Source organism: Nestor notabilis, unplaced genomic scaffold (assembly GCF_000696875.1).
Source record: "Nestor notabilis isolate BGI_N333 unplaced genomic scaffold, ASM69687v1 scaffold13181, whole genome shotgun sequence".
Taxonomy (NCBI): Eukaryota; Metazoa; Chordata; class Aves; order Psittaciformes; family Psittacidae; genus Nestor; species Nestor notabilis.
In genome coordinates, this window is record NW_009916479.1 from 104899 (window position 1) to 124442 (window position 19544).

General features: G+C 40.6%; 1 protein-coding gene across 1 annotated transcript in view; it reads right to left on the bottom strand.

Annotated features, from left to right (window-relative positions):
* The window catches only part of TBC1D4 (TBC1 domain family, member 4), a 51003-nt gene that overhangs the window by 12189 nt on the left and 19270 nt on the right, over window positions 1–19544 (bottom strand). The window contains exons 9-15 of the mRNA XM_010024607.1: window positions 17240–17314; window positions 16038–16264; window positions 14157–14306; window positions 6360–6520; window positions 5238–5447; window positions 3357–3359; window positions 981–1139 (exon numbers count right to left, since the gene is read on the bottom strand). Coding sequence (XP_010022909.1) covers window positions 981–1139; window positions 3357–3359; window positions 5238–5447; window positions 6360–6520; window positions 14157–14306; window positions 16038–16264; window positions 17240–17314 — 985 coding nt within the window. The remainder of the gene's footprint in view (window positions 1–980; window positions 1140–3356; window positions 3360–5237; window positions 5448–6359; window positions 6521–14156; window positions 14307–16037; window positions 16265–17239; window positions 17315–19544) is intronic.

The following is a 19544-nucleotide window of genomic DNA, read 5'->3' on the forward strand; positions in this document are numbered from 1 at the left end:
TCAGACTTTCACAAACATCTCCGGTATCCGACTCTCTACACAGACCTTTTTGAAAGTCAAAATAAATTGCCAACTCTGCTAATACTTTCCAGTCAAATAATTACTTAAGAAGAATACAAGTTAGAAAAAGTGTATCTTTGCTCCCAATTCTGAACTGCAGTCCAGCTGCAGAAGACAGGGCAGCAAGGTAAGTAATTTGTTGGCAGTCTTCTGCAGGTCCCTAACAGGAACCTCTTTATTTTACCACAAGTTCATTTGGAAGCAACTGAAACTTCCCCTCTGTACTGCAGACAGATTACAAGGAAATACTATTTTTAAGCATCTGTAACACGGACAAGATTCCATGGAAGAGGGCACAGTGGTGCAAGCAGGCTCTACATTCACATTATACTAACAAAGCTCTCTGCCTCCCCTTCTGGCCTATGGCTAGGCCACAGAAGATCTACTTCAAGCCAAAATCCCCAGCCTTTCACTCAAGGAAAAAAAACCACTAAAAGACCATATTCCAGACTCTATATGTGGTCATTCTGACTCTCTGAAGCTTGGTTGTGATACCCCTAGATTTTGGACACAATCCACATTAGACATTTACTTACTGCCTTCTGAGTAAGTAAAATAGAGCATCTGAAACTCAGAGTAAATTGGAAATGAGCCATGTACTAGAAACCAGAAGGTCACTGTCTTAGTTGCACAAGCTCAAAGTTCAGTGTTCATTGTAATAATACATGGGCACAAGATGCTACTTGCAGGAGTGTGACTACACATGTTTCTGCACTGCTGACATTGTAAGCTGCAGACACAGCAGAACTATTTTCTGTGTGACAGCAGGAGGTGGGTGCGTTTGTAAAAAGAAGGCAATCTTCTCATTATTTTGTGCTACTGGAAAAAGTGTATTGCTGGCAGATTTCCTTTGGTATCAAAAGGGAACAAAAAAAAAAAATCTTCAGGCTTCATAGTTAAAAGCCACCCTACATAAATACCTTCTTTCAAAGTGGAATGAATATCTTCCATGTCACATCGGATTTTGGCTCTGCAGTTTAGTAACTTCTTATCCCAAACATTTATGACATCTTTCTGACATGTACCAACTTCATTATAGTCCAGTTTTACTTTTCTTGATTGGAGCTCATCTCTGCTTGCTGGAGCACAGAACACAAAGGAAGAGCACATGAAAAAACAGAACTTCAGGAAATTACAAGAGACATCAAATACTCAAACCCCATTCGAGTTAGATATTATCTAACTTAGATAATCTGACTAGGGATAAATACACCTTCTAAAATTTATCATTTAATAGCTGAGATGGGGCCAGTGTTTTTTCATAAGATGCTGCAGGTAACAACTTCTATTCCTGTGCCATGTACATTAGGAAGTCATGAAGTATGTGAAAACATTTTTTTAAGGCTTGGGGCAGGAAGAAAAACCCACTCAACACGACTTTACCACATCTGCTGCTTCTTTCAACTCTAAAACCACCTTTGATCCTTTCTCTCTTGTTTATATTGAACATTACAATTGTTTTAGAATGGAAAGTCCCAAACATATGAATGTTTATATTAGAGATTTAGGCAAGCAAGCTAGACAAGTCTTCTAAACTGAAGTCTGTCACACTGCTCCCAGTCTTTACATGTCCCTTAAGAGAGTGGTAAAAGCTCTTAGCACTGCTACCTGGCATCATTGGTCTGACTAGAAGTAAACATAATGAACAAACATGAACCATATCCAGAAACACAGAACTCATGCTGCTATAATGTCTCCTGCATAGGAGTACCTGGCACAAAATACTTATTTAAGAGGACTCACTATTTCTGAAATAAAGCTGCATTCTTACTCTGAAATTTCATGGAGGAGCAGCTTTCATTTCCATTACTGAGAAATTAACTCTAATTATTCTTTATGCATGATACGCATGCAGAAAAACACTCCAATTTCTCATGCTAGTGTAAAAAGCTGGAATGAAGACCTGAATGTATCTTAATTTACAGAGACAGGTTTAATTATCATTGGACTGAATAATACATTTCACAACATCACCTCTGAAAGCTGCAATTGAGTTTATCCCAAATTTGCTTTGATCCACTAAGGCAGTATTTGCTGCTTGCAGGAGACTCTCCCTTTACAGATGTACTCCCTTCACCACCTCTAGGTGAAAGCAAACTCTCACTCATGTTTTTTATACAACTTCACTTTGGACAGAGCCAATACTGAATCAATCCATAGGATCATTGCCTATCCCCACTCCCAAAGGGAGGTGACAAATTATCTCCAAACACTGTATGTTACACCTTTGAGACTGCATCTATTCAAGATGTCATGGTTGAAGCCCAGCCGGTAACTCGGAACCACACAGCTGCTCGCTCACTCCTCGCCTTTTTCCTCCCCCTGCTCCCGGAGGGATGGGGAGAAGAATCAAAAGAATGTAACTCCCACAGGTTCAGGTAAGAGCACTCCAGTAACTGAGGTATAATACAAACCACTACTGCTACCAATAGTAATGATAAGAGGAATAACAAGGGAAAAGGACACAACCGCTCACCACCTGCCGACCGATACCCAGCCCGACCCAAGCAGCGATCTGGGCCTTCCAGGTAGCTCCCCCCAGTTTATATACTGGGCATGACGTGCTGTGGTATGGAATACCCCTTTGGCCAGTTTGGGTCAGGTGTCCTGTCTCTGCTTCCTCCTGGCTTCCCCTCCTCTCTGGCAGAGCATGAGACTGAGAAAGTCCTTGGTCAGAGTAAACATTACTGAGCAACAACTAAAACCATCGGTGTTACAGCATTGTTGTCAGGCTGAAAGTCAAAAACACAGCACTGCACCAGCTACTAAGAAGGAGAAAAAATGACTGCTACAGCTGAACCCAGGACACAAGATTACAAGGGGCCTTGTAGAAGCAGCTATTACCCAAGGTGCAGTATGGTTCCATAAAAATGGGAATGTGATCTCAGCACGAAAATTTGCAGTCCAAATGGGGCAATTTTAAATGCTGTTCTATTTCGGTATGAATTAATCTTCTCATATGCCGTATGCAATAGATTGAAGATAACAGTAGCATATTGCAGTGTGACAATGAACTTCAGGATTAAGTGCATGGGTGATGATTCACTGAAAGGTACTGTGGCTCTGCAGCCAACCCTAATGAAAGTCAGCAATCTTGCCCTACCTACTTATGCACCCCTAGTTATTTGCAACCATCCTTGTTGATGGTCTTTCTAATCATTGATAGGTGGCCTTCTACTTTTTGTAGTTCTTGTATTTCTAGGTAATCTACTGGAAAAAGTAGTTTACAGCTTCTCAGAAAAATATATATACACATATACATATAAAAGCAAGTTTGTGCAATTCACAGAACTTACCTTCTGTAAAACAAAGAGCTAATAGTATTCAAGTCTCCTCGACAGCAAAAGAAATAGGAAAGAGGTTCTATTAATATTTTGTAAATAAAAAAATCAACAAAACATCAACAGAAAACCACTAAAATCAATTCCAGAGCAATTCCAATCTTAAACCAGTCATATACAGCTGAATAAATTCACAGCTAGGAACCTGGCTTCATGTAAAGAAACAGCTGCATTTCCATTATTATTTTTCCCATTCCCAAGATCTACATTGAATAGTAGGCCAGGATGCCAACCACTGCCTGAACCAGCACTTGTTTGGGATGTATCAGTTCTGCATACGTCCTGTCCATAAAAAGACCCATGTTACAATAGCCCACAGGAAGGAAGCCTGCAGAGAAGCACTAAGTTTACTTTTCAGCCTCTGAAAATAAGTTGATAAATTCTAGCTAGCCAGAGCAGCAGTTTTACTAGCAGTACTTACAGACCTGCATACAAGAATGGAGACATGCTCTCTGAAGCACAAACTAAGATGTGGGCTTACATATGAGTGCCACTTTGGAGTCTCCACTGCTGACACGCCTGTTTTCAGGCAGGAAAGATCAGGCAGGAAGAACTTATTTTCTACCTATCTGTCACAGAATGGAAATAACTTACTGAGTCTTAAGGAATTGGAATGATTTAAGAGTTTTCAGTACCTCCCATATGTCCCTCAGCACCTTGTACTACCAAAGGGAGTAACATGAAACTACTCACTACAGCAGATGTCCAGGTTCCCCACCCCACAACAGTAGACTAACCATTTGCTAAAATAACAAATGAAGATTTTTGGCTGAAGTTAGAAGAGACTTCTCTGAAAACATTCCCTATGAATCTAAGGGTTTCCATAGAAGCATGTGTCAACAGGAAGCCTAACTGTAGAGAGAGTACACAAAGAAATATACTACATGTGTAAGAAACACATTCAAGGATGAACACTTGTAGGGACACGGAAACACTTCTGTCCTGCTGTTTTTCTTTCCTCTCCCTGCCTTCTCAGTAAGCACCACTAAAGAAGGAAAAAGAGTTAAGTGACCTTAACAAGATCATTACGTTTTGTTTGAAGAATCAGACTACCATATGATGAGGTTATAGACCAGGCAGGAGAAGATGAGGGCAGCAATTGTAGAGAGGACATCTGAAATTTTCAACTTGCACTGAAAGCTGTTAGTCTGTTATACTGAAGAACTTCTATAATCTAGGATAGGCACTGCATCCTATTTTTCATTTGAGTCATGACCAGTCATAACAATGAAAAATCAGCCAGAAGATCAAGCAGCTGACAAGTCAGCATGGCCAACCTCAGATCCCTCAGTATCAGCAATCAATTTTCAGTGTACACTGCTCATCTTCCACAAATAGAACTTCCTGACATACCTCAAGAGCCAGTTGCTCAGAAGTCATATTTGGATTCAAATATTTATAAATTATCACTATGATGTAGCTAATGAAGGACAGAAAGCCTGGACAGAAATGCCAAGTGCTGCAAAGGACTGAAACAAGGCATAAAGGGTAGGTTTACCATACCTAAATGTTTGCATGGCATCTGTTCCCCTGACTCCACATCAGAATTCCCAGACTTAGTCAGAACACAGAGTGTAGCAACCTCTGCCTAACATGCATTAAAAAACGAAAGGTTATCACTTTCTTCTTTAATTACAGTGACTCAGTAAGAGTTGGCAGGCAGACAGAGAACCTGGGAGACTGTGAGACAGGACTGGGCAAAGACATTTTTTTCTAGCACTGCTAACGAAAAAGTTAACCACATTCTCTGTTGAAGATGCTCAACGCCAGTATGGTTTTCAGCTCCTGGCAGCAGAATTTGTAACAGTTTTTAGGGGTATTTTTTAAATAGCTAACCTTCCAGTTTCTGGTTTTCTTTTTCCATTCGAAGTAACAAGATTTGTTGATGGATGGCTTTTCTCCACAGACTTTGTAGTTCTTCTGAGTTTTTCTTCTCTCCAGTTTTATCTGGACCATCCTCATTTTGCAATACTAGAACAAGAGGGTCCTCTTCCAGGGGTGGAGCAAGCGGGGACAATGGTAACAGTTCACTTCCATCATGACCATCTGCACAGAATCAAAAAGTTACTACAGAAAACTCAGATTGTTTGATGTATCACAAAAATCTATGTCACAACAGAACAAAAATAGCTGTCTTCCACATTCAGCAGTGAGATGCTGATTCCAAAGACAGAGAAAATGCATTTGAACAGTAGAGAATTATTTTTAAACAAAGTGTTTTAATTAAAGTTCCATTTAAATGAAATAAAGCTAAATAAGGGGTCACACAGTATTTCAGCCCTTTCCCCTATGAGCTCCTTCTGGAGTTACAAGGAGGTATTTATCTATAAAGTCTCCTGAGCTTGTTTACTCCTATGATTTACCACAGCTTCTATACTAAATGCAACTTTTTCCTCCTGCTAAGCTGCACTGTAAGCAGTGCTACAGCACCTTATGGTCCCTAAATATAGAGTTTGTAATTTACCTATGGTTGGGAATCCTGCCAATGGGTCTTTACCAACACAGCAGGATTTCAGCTCTTTCAGGGGTTTCTACCTTAAATGACCTAAAGCTGTAAGAATTATTTACACACTCCACAGGTGCTATGTGGAGTACAAGGACAAGGCAGAAAATTTACCATTTTCTGCAAGCATTGCTATCATGTAAGCAGGCTGGGGCAAAAATCTGCTAACTGTTAAAGAGGATATCTTTGTCAGCAAGAGGCAGTTCTTCATTTCCTTGCTACCAGTGCAGCCACAGCAGATGGCAATTTATTTGATTTTGATGACAGAATCCTCTGTTCAAACCAAGAGACCTAAAGCCCATTAAGCATGACAGATGTCTACCAAGGTTCTAGCAAGAATATTGTATCAAGCTGCCTCCTTTCTCCCTTTCACATTGTCACATGTTGCAGTTCACTATATAGTAACTATTTCAGTAACAACTGCTTGTTTATTTTCTTTAAAAGCACACACAGACCTGGATGCTGCATCTTGGAAGGAGATTTATTCATAGGTGAAGCTACCTGCAGGAATATTCTTCGCCGCCAGGAGATGCGGCGAGGTGTAAGCACAGCCCCCACAGCATTTAGAGATTCACTGCTGCAGACGGTTGATGTTCTTTTCTTTCCCTCCCCATCACTGAAGGAAAGAAAAAGCAGATCAGGTGATCAAAGTCATTTCGGAGGGGAAGAAAACCCCTTATATTAAGCCTGTCTAATGGTCAACCAATCCTGCAGGATCGTTTGCTGGGAAGCTCTAGAAGGCAAAGTGTGCTAGGTGTGAGCTTCACCTTGAATGCAGAAGCGTCCAGTTGTTTTGCTGTAACACAGTGCCATGAAGTTTGCACTATGTACCACCAGGATTTATAGCATTCATACAGTGCTTGGTTGTAAGCTCAAAATAAAAGCTAAACTTTCTGAAAAGCTAAGAGAAAAACAGGTTCTGTTTTGCCATGCATTAGACTTACAGGAGCGATCTGATACCCCTTAAAGGCACAAGACGTTGCTTTAGCAGAGCACAATGCTGCATTTGGTGCCACTTTAAATGGCGTGGTGTGCTCACAGATGAATATTTCACTGGAGGCAACGCTCTGGTCTTCTCATGGAGCCCTTTCCATATGGTTCAAGAAATGGACAATTCACGTGCACAATTAAAACCCAATGTCCCCCATGTCTCATCAACATCTCCAGCTAAGGGAACAGAGCCTTTGCAAACAAAAGGCCGGCTCAATTCCCACCACAATGACCTGAAAGCAGCTGATCTCCTCCCCAGTTACCATGTACAAATATATTTGCACAGGAATTTTAATAGCAGCTTATGCTGCTGGAAGAAGCAAAGAGAGGATACAGGGAAGCTTTGCTGGGAGGTCATTTTAAAAGGACACCAAGCACACCTCTCTACTGACTATTGTCAGAGGACAGGGACAGGACATTTAACTTTAAGTATTTGAGCCACTTTCAGAAATATTTCAGCATTTTGCATTTGTGTTAGTAAAGCAGGTGCACGCATCTCTCATAGCAATGGGTACATTGATTATCTGCCACAAATCCTTCCATGCAATGTCAACAGTGTCACACACAACTACAGGCTTCTTGGGAAGACAGCACCAAATATGGGGAAGCTGTGCCTGCAACTTCATCTTCTCAGAGAAAACTGCTAAATCAACACAGCAGTAGCTATCCTCAAGCCTTCATGCTGTGAAGAATTTCCGTGATACAGTACAAAGTCCCTAGAAAGAGTTAGATGAAAGGGAAGCCCAACATGTTAAGGGTTCACTATGTTTTTAGTTGTCAGTCAGTTGCAGATGATCACAGTTTGCCAGCTGCAGCCCATCTCACCACATCAGGCTTGGACAAAAGGAGACAGATTATGAAGTATCAGCAACACCATCTCGATCAGCACTTTTCATATCACATACTCTGTGTTGAATGATAATCCACCAAGCTAGAATTGGCTTTTTTGGTGATCAATGCTGTCCCTATGCTAATGATCTACAACAGCTCCCTGACATCTGTAAGTCTCAGCGAACAAACTGCACTCAGTATCATACACAGGTATCAGACCACACTTCCATATCCTGGCAGAGAAATAATCGTGTCTTTGAGTTCACCTAGACAGCATTAGGTACTAGCCCTACTCCCCTCTAAAAGCAGTGCTGTGTACTAGAAGCCTTGGATGAGAGATAGTCTGAATTCTTCTCTACTCCTGATTTATTTTCTACGGTGCCTCAGTTCCCTATTCATCATACTATTAGTAGGTGATCTCAGTAGAGCCCCATGTTGTACTAACCAAAACATCAACAGAAAACTCTGTGACAATCTTCTTTGGCTAACTCTTACAAAGGCTTTGGTAATGGGAAAACCACTGCTTGTGCTAGCTAAACATAGACTACGAAAGTAATTTTGAATCTAGAGGTGCTGTTTTACAAAGGTATTTCAGTCCAACAACTCTTGGAAATAAGGTACTGAGTTTGGATATATTAATCATTATTGCTCACATTTCTATAAATAACTGTAACGGAACTGCTTTCTAGCTGTTTCAAGTCTTATATATCATGTTAGAACACAAAAACTGAGTCATCCCAAGGCTTACTAAATGGAAGCTACATAGCAAGGGAAGGCTTCCTTTCTACTGATAAGTACAAAAATCTACATTCAGCTACTGTGCTCCTAAACATGGAGACAGTCCTAGGAGTAGTGTTCAGTTTACAGTAGTAGAATTCACAGGAAAGTCAGAATAAGAGGGTAGCTCTTTTGGGGCATGAAACAAAGCTGTTTATGTCATTTGAGTCACAGATTTTACAGTGGGATGAGTTAGTCACACATGCTACCTTGTGAAGTGTGCAGATCATACAGTTCTGAGAACTGGTATTTCTGCTGTTAAACCCTCCCTTCTAAACTTCCCCTGCTATTTTAAGCAGCTAACATTAATTAACTCCTCTTTCAAAGAGCTGTCTGATGAGTGATTAGAGAAAAACTTTTGAAAGTCTCATGCACACATCTTGCTATATTCAACAGAAGGCAACAGTACCTGTGAAAACATCAAGATTAGGAAAGGAAGCTAAGAAGTTTCACCATTTCAAGACAGACAGACCAAATCCTAGCTTAATACCAGATCTGAAGCTGTGAAACAATATCCTACAGAGTAAAAGCAGGAAGAAGTTGGAGTAGAACGGTAGTGTCTCTTATCCTGTGATGGAAATAGCTCAGAAGGTTGGTGAAAAAAAACAGATGAGTTAATTCAATTACATATTCCCCACCTTGAAAGAGGAATTGCACAGTACTTAATGCCTAGACTTTACTATCTTTCATACATCAACTTAACTGGCTGGCTTCACCTTTTGTCATACTTGCAAGATTACATCACGTTCTAAGGTAGCTGTGGATTTAAGCAGTCAGGCAGGTAGGTGCTCTGCTCAGACAGGCCAGCAACACCTCTTTCAGTTCCTCTGAACAGGGTGTGGATAAATTAAAAAAAGTATACCTGACCAACAGCTATCAGATCCCTGCAATAATATCAAGACGTTTATTAATGTAAGCAGAGAGACTGTGAGCAAAAGCAACTCCAAAACAACAACAGCAACTTCTTAAATGGAGTTCAGTCATTGCTACTTAAAAGCAGAGAAGAGTTTTCACTACCTCCCAACCTGGGGAAACAGAGACATTCACAGATTTCCTGTCAGGGCACTGATACTGAACCTCAATGCTCACAGGAAGAATTGTTAAGAATTCTTAAGAAAAGACTCTGTTCTGACAACAGACAGGCCAAAACATCTACACGGGAAACATGGTGCAAGGTCAACTAGCAGAAATAGTCCATTAATTAATTCCAGTTTTTAAATAACATTTTCCACTTTAAGAAAAATTGCTGACTCAAACTCAAGAAATTTCTAACTACTCTATAAACTATGGCTTACAGAACCAAGACACTGGGGCAAGGCAGAGGATGAATATTTCTTGGATTATACAGTGACACAGCCTCCAAGAAGACAAAAACCACAACTACTTTTTGTAAGTTCCTGTCCTGCTGCTACCTACGAACAACTGAGCAAGATGAAATCCACTGGAGTCAATGCACTGCAAATTATGAGATGGCAGTACATAAAATCTTAATGAACTACAGAAGAGATACGTAAGAACCAAACTGCAAACTAGGACATGATTGCAAGAATTGATTTTTCTTTTATTTTATTTTAAGAAAATGACATCTAGCTTATGGTACAGCTTCTGTATCAGAACACTTCAGCTTGGAAAAAACAGGCATATGAAAGGGCAAAGCCAAATAGTTCAATAGAGAAATACCACAAAACTGAGTGTTTCACATTTATTTTAGTTACGGTTCCTGTTCTCATCACTTAACACACCTCTCGAAAACATTGACAATGCAGTACTCTATATTTAAGACAAACACATCACAGTTCAGTTTGAAGAATAGTGGTTCCCTATAAGGCTACCTAAAGCTCCCAACCCAACAAAGAAACCAAAATTCATCCATCAGCTTGTATGCAATGAAAAGTGAAAAGATATAAATTCAATATAGCGCCTCAAATATTTCAGTCTGTGCTTTCATCCTTTAAGCTGTTAGAAGCGATAACCTAAGTACTCATGAGTACAGAGTACTGGTCATCTAAGCGTTTTATCCCAGGTAACTGCAACTCTGTTTCAATGAGTTGTAATTTATCCCATTCACTATTCTATCAGATAATGCATAGTATGAAGATGAGACTGCCAGCTTAGAGGGAGAAAAAAGAGGAAGGAATAAAAAAGGGAAAAAAGGGAAGAAGAAACTCCAAAAACTTGTTCAGATTACAGGCATGCTTATTGCTTGGTTTCAATTACCTAAATCTCTTCCCAAAACCGTTTTTTAAAATGCTCCCAAAGGCTAATACTCAAAACTCCACAATGCTATCCCATTTCTTGTGAACTCTTTACACAGTACTTATCTGAGTTATTCTGCACTTGAGTACGTGCAAGCCAACTGACTCCAAGATAAATACTGTTGCTTCTCATGCCAAGGTTTACATTTTTGCCCTTCATTTCAGGGAAACTGAATCAACTCGGCCTACTTTGCAATTTGGAGGCTGAGATGGTACAAAATCCCCCAGACCAAGTACAGAAAGACAGCTAATATTTCAACTCCAACAGACAAAGCATTCTTCCCCTCTGGGAGGAAGAAGAACTAGTTCCGATCAGTTTACAACTCTCTATTGGTTCTCACTCCTGTCCTATTTTTATTTTGAATAATTACTTTCTGTTATTTTAAGAACATTCCCAAGTATTTTACTTTCTTCATGAGAAATGAAGCTGTTTTAAAAAAGCAATCTGTTTAAATTCAAGTGGTGATAAATCAGCTTAAACTATCCTTGCATAACAATGCAATGTACAGAGACAGTGTTGGCTAGTTGAACTTACGCTTAACGTTACCAGATTTTTTAAAGTTCTGCTTTTATTTTTATATTAACCCCCCCAGATTCTTCCAATAGCCTGGCTTTCAGAAGTAGCCGTTGAATCAATGCCAGAATTTTCAGAAGTTACAGAAATGAAAGTTTAAAAACAGATTATGCTCTCAAATTCCTGTTTACCTCTATGTTGGCAGGATATTTTTAATAATCCTTATGGGTGCTTGTGTTCAATATTAAATGCTGTACTACACATTTGTCAAAAGTAAGATTATGCAGACCATTTCTACCCTAGACTTCTCTCTAGACAAATGATCGACAGTGCAGTAAAAACATGCTGAAGGCACCTATTAATAATGTGTTTATGCCCAACTTTACTATACAGTCCATTCCTTAAAGTAGAAAACGTTGCTGTTTTCTCTCTTCAGCACAAAGCATCACAGTAGTGAACATTAGAATTTAACCCAAAAAGCTCAGCTTTCCCACAAACATTAAGAAAAAATGTATTTCTTTCACCATAGTGAACTTATCTGGAGAATATTTACTTTTTTTCCTCCTGGCTTTATGTATCTCCAACACAGCCATTTAAATCCTAGCAAGTCAACTGAGGCTTCCTTTTTAACGGAGGTCACGACTCTTTTAGGGTATGATTCATGCTTTCTAAATGAAGATGTTCCCAGTGACAGGCACAACTGGCTGTATTAGTGTTTTCTAAATGAAGGTGATCCCAGTGACAGGCACAACTGGCTGTATTAGTGTTCAGGTAGAAAAATAGGCAGGATCAGTTCTGTAAATGTCACAATATTAAAGAGAATCTAGGATGACAGCAACTCTACTGCAGACACACCAACTTCTCTCCATTGATGAGATGAGATGAAGATGTCTACAATCAGCTGAGAGCCACTGTACCCTGTATCTCTAACACCTTAGTCTCAGTTTCTGAGTTTGTGACTATATGCCAAATGTGATGTAAACATGGATCAGAAGCATCTTCTGTACAGCAGCCAACACATAAATGACACACACATAATAAGCAGAGTTACTTTTTAACACCTAGCTCCCCAGCTCACCTTGGCTTGGTGCTCTTTGCATAGGCCTATCGGACTGCTACAAATCAAACATCTTTGTAAAACGAATTCTGACTGAAACTGGCTCTGATCCTGCAGTTCACCAGAACACCGAGAAAAGCCGCGTGCTATATCACGTGTAATCTCAAAGCTACATGATATTGAAAGTCAGAGTATAAAGAATTGAGGCTAGGATACACTTTATGAATGCATAGTAACCCTGATTAGAGAGAAAAATGCACTGAAGTTTTAATTAGGATTCCTAACAGTCAAACAGCTTGTAGTCTTCAGATTGTAAAGGACTGCCACACCACGCTCAATTCCAACATAACATATGCTCACATGAGAATTCTAACACCTTGCATTGAGTCTACTGCGATAGAAGGTGGTATTCTCTGTGAAAAATAACCAAAGGAAAAAGAAACCAAAACCCGAAAACCATAAAAAAATTTTTTTTTTTAACATTTATAAACCTGATGGCACAACACATATTTGCAAGCTAAATCAGGGGAAGTTTAAAGAGTTTCAGCCACCAACAGCTGGACAATATATTTCATTCTCCATTAGCCATTTCAAGCGACAGTTTTACTACCTCAATCACTCTTTTCACATCAGCATTATTCATTCGACACTTCTTTCTATGTCTGGTGTATTCACTTCACGAACCTAACTAGACACCAACACTTCACCCTTAACACTGAAACTTCCTTACCATGACAGTTCAGGCCCAGTTGCTCCAAGCAAGATCTATAGGTAGCAAGATTTTCACAAAAGTGTTTACACTCATTGAAGATTAACTGGTATCAGCAACCTGTACAGTATAAAACCTAAGTAGAAACAGGAAGGTCTTCCAGGAATTATTCCTAATTTGAAGATCTCCCTAACTTACAGTCCTAACTCTTGGTTTTGGTAAGAATGAAATCTAGTGAGAAATCCAGTGAGAAACAGTGACAAAAACACCTTCTACAACTGCACAGTATTCTGTTGGGAATGATTAGGGCAGAGCTACACGCAGAGATGAAAAGTAACAGAAACACAAGTACAGCTCAGTGAACAAGGACAGACTGACAAAGGAAAAAGGAGCTCTCATTGACAAAAGAGAAATACAAACACAGAAAATAAAAAATCATGAACTTCAAAACTATGGCTCTACCTTATTCACTACAGACCTACTACAGAAAAATAATCCATATGCAGTTTCCTCAAGCATCCTCCTAAAAGACAGTCTTCTTACAGTAGGAAGTGTGACTTCCATTTAGATACTCAAGTCTTTCACACTGATGTCAGAAAGGCCTTCCTGTATCTTTGCTTCTCCCCCACTCCAATTTGAAGTTATTTTGTGATTCTCCCTAAACATCTCATAGCTAGTATCACCCAGCTAACATGGTGTTTCCCCTTCCTCATGCACAGGCATCCCACGTTAGTACTGTACACTCTTCACATTGCTATTTTCTTATTTTCACATGCCAGAGATCTCAGCAACACATGCTGGTTTGCATTCAGCAGAGAAAGCATTAAATTGGCGTGACACTCCTAAAACCCATTGCACTTCATGTGACAAACAAATGCAGCAGATGTGCAACACTGGAACAGAAAGAGGTCACAGCTACTAGATGTCAGCAGACAGGCCTCTATTTTTAACAGGCTTTTTTTGCCAAAAACCTGTTTGTCCATTTGCATCAAGTACTTAGGAAGTCTGTTAGAAATGCAGGAGCACAAGGCAGAGTGGGAGACATCCCATGCTGCACTGCACAGGGAATCCTGTTAAGCTGGTGGCACTGAAGCACTAGGCAGGAGACAATGCCCTCACCTCTTAAAGAAGTCACTTTCTGAGTGCTGGAGCAACCTTCCTGAGCCCTGGTAAAAGCTTTTCAGGAAAGAAGGGGCAGAGACAGACGAGGGGAGACCAGGCGACGCAGATTCACTCTCATTGAGAGCGCGCCGAACCCCAACAATAGGACTGTGCAGGCAACAAGAGAACACAGCAGATGGGTCAGCATGGATTCGGATACAACAACAGAACATCCAGATGAAAGATACTGGCCAAGTACCTGGTCTTGGCTTACACCACCTTTGTTTCCCAGAAGACAAAATATATCAAGGGCACTATTGGGCAGTTTCCCTGCTGATACCGATTTTGCTTTTACAGCCGATTTCTTTAAAGAAACATTTCAGTGACACTGCAGAAAAGGCAGACCACCTCATTTATTCTTTAGCCTCATTTATTCTCAAAGCATATTCAGAAAAAAAATCTGAAATATTCAGGAAATATCCTTTTTTGAGTAACATGTATTGCTAGAACACATTTGAAAACACAGATTATTCAAATGCAGTATTTTTGGATAAATTTCTGTGAAGTGTTCTACAACACAGTGAAACATTACTTAATAATAGTTACAAGTGTTGGGGGAGGACATAAAAAATTAATTCAGTTTCTTTTACTTAACATTTCTTATTAGTCCTCAACAGGAAGGAGGAAAAAGTCCCAGCCTAGAACCAAAGTTGTTACAAATTGTTTTGACTGAGAATCTGCTGATGATGCCACTTTAATCAGAGACTTCTTAAAAGTTACTACAAAGAAGTGAAGTCAGCAAGTCCTTCAGCCTAAACTGTCAGGGTTTCCTGTTTGCATACAACACGGTCAGTGGAAAATAAATAACCAAAGTTTATCTCAGTAAAAAACACATTATTTATCTCTTTAGAAACACAATGTAACAAAGCTATTTCAGGGCTGGCTTCTTATCCTTCACCCCCTTTCAGTCTCTTAAACGGAATAGACTTTTTGCCTTTCTCTACAGGCTGGTGTGGCATTCACACTGATGCTTAATCTAGACATCAAATGGGTGAGAAAATATTATTTAAAGCCATTTTAAGAACAACTAAAAAGCAAAATTGCAGTCAAGCACTGAAACATACGAGTAGTTTGGAGAAAGTGCTCCTCCAACAGAAAAACATCAGCTCCTCTGGGCCTCAATCTTGTTTGGATTGCAATCACTTACTGCAGATAGCCAGGATAGAGGCTGCGAAAGAAAGTGCAACCAAAGAGGCCCACAAGGAACTGTGGGGACCTCTCCTGACTGAGTGAAGGAACTCCTGAAGAACAGTCTTCCACATCTTAATAGCTGGAGGGTCTCCAAAAAGAAAGGGGAAAGAAGTTACAGAGGGAAGCTCTGGAGAAAGGCAAACAGGGAAATCACATGCCTCACAGTTTAGTGGAGGTGTTTAATCCTTCAGTCCTTCCATGGGACTCCTCATGAGTTTTAATTCTGGACATACTCTCTGGGAGCTTTGGCTAACACAGTGACACACACTTGAAGTTGTCAGTGCCTTTTTTATCCTGGCATAAGACCATCAGGCCACTGTCTCTGCAGCTAAAAGTGCTGAGGACCTCTTCTCCAATGGGCCTGACTGCCAAAAAGGCTCAGCTCTCAGATGGCAAATAAATAAATAAACAGATGGGGGCCAGGATCCAGCAAGACAATCAATTCACTGGATCGATGCTTCTCCTGAATCGCTAGTTCAGGGATTAGCGATTTACTGCAGAGCCCCAGACTACACAGAGGTAGATAAGACAGGCTGAAAACAAATAAATAAATAACTAGAACCCGCAGCAGCGCAGAAGCAGCTTCCGTAAGAAGGGACAGGGGCGAGTGGCGGGAGCAGTCGCGCGGCACGGCATGCCCTGACTCACCTTGTCGTCTCGACGCAGGTCTGCCGCAGCAGTGGGGACCGGACGCTCTGGGACCTCCCGTTCTGGAAGGTTATCCTGCGCCTGGCGCTGGACGGGGGGTGGCTGAAGGTGTGCGCACGCCTCCTGAACTGGGGGGAGTCTGAGCCTTCCTCGGGAAACGGCTGCCAGGCCGAGGACACAGGGGATGCCGGAGGAGTAGGTGGTGGGGAATCGCCCGGTGAAATGTCCTGCAAGGAAGCGCTGGCAGAGTGAGGCCTGCCACTGTGCACCCTGTGATAACCCCACTGGCTGCGCGCCGCATCGGGGCACCAAAGCCTCTCCCCCTTCTTGGTCGTGGCCTACTGTATGCTAATTATCACCAAAACCAGACATCCTTTGGTAATTTACTCCAAACCAGCAGTGCGCTTCTTGAAAAAAAAAAAAAAAAGAGGAGGGAGGAATAAATACGTGTATGCAACACACAGCAACAGACTAATTACTCCGGGCATCCTCTCACACAGATCAGCATTCCAGCTACCAGACTTGTGGCTCTATCAGGAAAACATGGGAATTTGAAAGACTAGGGAAACTGCTTTTAGCTAGTTTCCTCGACATATCGTGAGCATACTTCCTGTACCGTCATAGCGATATCCTGGAAGAGAGACTGTTATTACACAGCCAGCTTAGGAGTAACTGTAGCAGGAAAACCATAACAGAATCTTCACCTCCTGGGAAAACCAGCAATCAATCCTCACGTGAAGAACAATATTAAAAACAGGAAATAAAAAGAAAGTGAACAGCTCCGCCCACTTGCCCCCAAACAGCATCCCCAACAGCTGGTTTTAGGTCAAAACTTCGTACTTCCCTAAAGCAACTTACAGAAAGGATTCTTAATCTTCATAGAATTTCCTTTTGTTGAGATACGACCTTTTTTAATTACTTTAGTGAAATAAGCCAGAAGCTCACCAGAAATTCCCTGCTTTTGTAAAAGCAAGGGAAGTGTAGAAAAAAAGGGCTGGCAAACAAACAATAGATTAAAGCTGAATCTTCAAGTCAACATAATTATGCCAGCGTTCTTACACACCTCCCCGTGGAAACTCTTGAGTTTTGTAAATTGATGTGCTTTGTGCTACTTCCTTCAGCTAGAAGCAGAGTGCCAAATTCTTACTTCATTAGCACCAGTGTCTGAAAACGTGCCAATTTTAACTAAGCTCCTTACGTACTTTGTCAGAAGCAAGGCTGTTGCAGCGCTCAAAGCTGTCCACGCTTCCCAGGCGGCCTCGCATTCGGTTGGCTCCCTGCAAGAGAAAAGGTGAGTAACTCCATTTTCCTCTTTTTCTGAAAGTTAAGCAAAGATGGCAACAGCTGTGCAGGTGAACACAGGACAGTTCAGGCACGTGACACGTCTGACGTAAGACCACAGATCATGGGGCTAGAAATGGATTGTACAAGCAGTGACATCTTCAGCTGGCAAAACTGTATCTTCTCCCTGCTTGCTCACAGGAGTTTTAAACCTGCAGCTCTATTGCCTGAAGCAACCGAGTATTTCCTGATTCATTTGAAGCTAAATAGCTGAGTTGGCTTAAACAGCTGAGTTCAAAGCTCCCGACTTCAGTACTGTGCTTGCACTGCAGCTAACGGATGCATTTGACATACTACAATCTCAACAGAGTTTAGTCCCTATCTAAACATTTCAGACAAATTAAATCCACCTGGACAAAAGTAGGGAAAAAAAAAAACTAGTAGCAAATACAGCCAAACAGCACCAGATACAAAGAAGACTTTTCAATTACAATGCAGATAGCCCTGAGGCAAATTAGCCAGAAACTAGTGTTAGAAGATCTTTGCCAAACTTGTTAACAGTCACCTGGTTTCACAGGAAGAGGAGATAAATATGCAGTACTTTTGACCACCTTCCACTCCTAACTCCCATGAAACGCTGGTGGCAAATACAGCCAAACAGCACCAGATACAAAGAAGACTTTTCAATTACAATGCAGATAGCCCTGAGGCAAATTAGCCAGAAACTAGTGTTAGAAGATCTTTGCCAAACTTGTTAACAGTCACCTGGTTTCACAGGAAGAGGAGATAAATATGCAGTACTTTTGACCACCTTCCACTCCTAACTCCCATGAAACGCTGGTGATGTATCCTGTTAGAAACTTCTGACAGCTGCTTTCAGTACTTTACATGGGGAAAAAATAGTCTAGGTTTTAAGAAAACTATAGATAGAGCTCCTCTTGGTATGCTTGCAAGTCCAGGGGAAGTTTTGTCAACATCAGCAGTATTTATTTAGCTGACTTTTTCCTGGTAAGGTTTATTTTCAAGACTTAAGAGTGCTCTTTAAGTACACTATCTCATTTAAGCTCATTACCAATGAATAATCTGCCTAAAGCATCTCTTCACTGATTCTCACAATAAAATGAGCAAAGGAATACTTGGAAGTTTCTCACAAGCTTTAAAGACATACTTTTGGCCCTGTAAGAAGCACTTTTTGGTTCAGAAAAAAAAAACAAACCCCACAACAAACCAACAGAAAGGTTAGTGCAGCATGGGCTGGAAGAAATCTGTTCATGAGGTCAAACAGAGGTTATATTTATTTTTCTGAGGTACCTCATTAGGAAGCCACAGCCTGTTTTCACTTGAAACCTGACAAAAATAAAATGAGTCCAGCAAAACAAACAAGTGAAAAAGTGACATTCCCCTGGGACTAAGTAAAGCCAGAGCACAGAACCGAGCATGTTTCCCTAGGGTGAGTTGTGTCCAAGTAGCTTAAAATGTCACTTGATGCTATTCATCTAGCAAAGAAGCCATCCACTTATTGTGTTCCTAGATATCTGATTACTACATATTTATTTCTAATTTTGCTAAGATTGAGGTTGCATCTCTCCCCCGCATATACTGATTATTTTTTTTTGTAATTAAATCGTTTTATCTACAAAAAGATGCTGAATGCCAACTTTAAAAACCAAAACCTGAAGTTCTTTCAAGGTCTCTTTGTTACTAAAGGTACTTTAAAATAAAGTGTTGTTATGCATAATCAGCATCCTATTACATCAATACTATGTGATTTTCAGCTGGCTTAAGGAGGGGAAAACCCACCACACCAAGAGATATTTGGTGCCTAAATACCTTTAGGAATTAGCCACAATCCATTAGGCTTTTAATATCTTAATGAGGAATAAGAACTATCAAAACGGTCACTGTATAACACATGTATGAACATGACACACAGTATACAAACACAGAGATACCTGTTGTATATACTTGCTCTAACCAAGTAATTAATGGTCAAGCTGCACTGTGAATTATTTTTCTCAGTCTTGCACTGTGTAACCTTTAAATGGATCTGCAAGATGAGCCCCTATGTGTATCATTATTCACTGCAATGCACTGCTCTTCCTGATCTACAGCAGTTTCACATTAAAGATGAGACAACAGCAAGTCCACTTCATAAATAGCAGACTTAAAGTTGCCCTAAACTAGATTGGGATGTCCACTTCTTATGAACTCAATCACGGACTATGT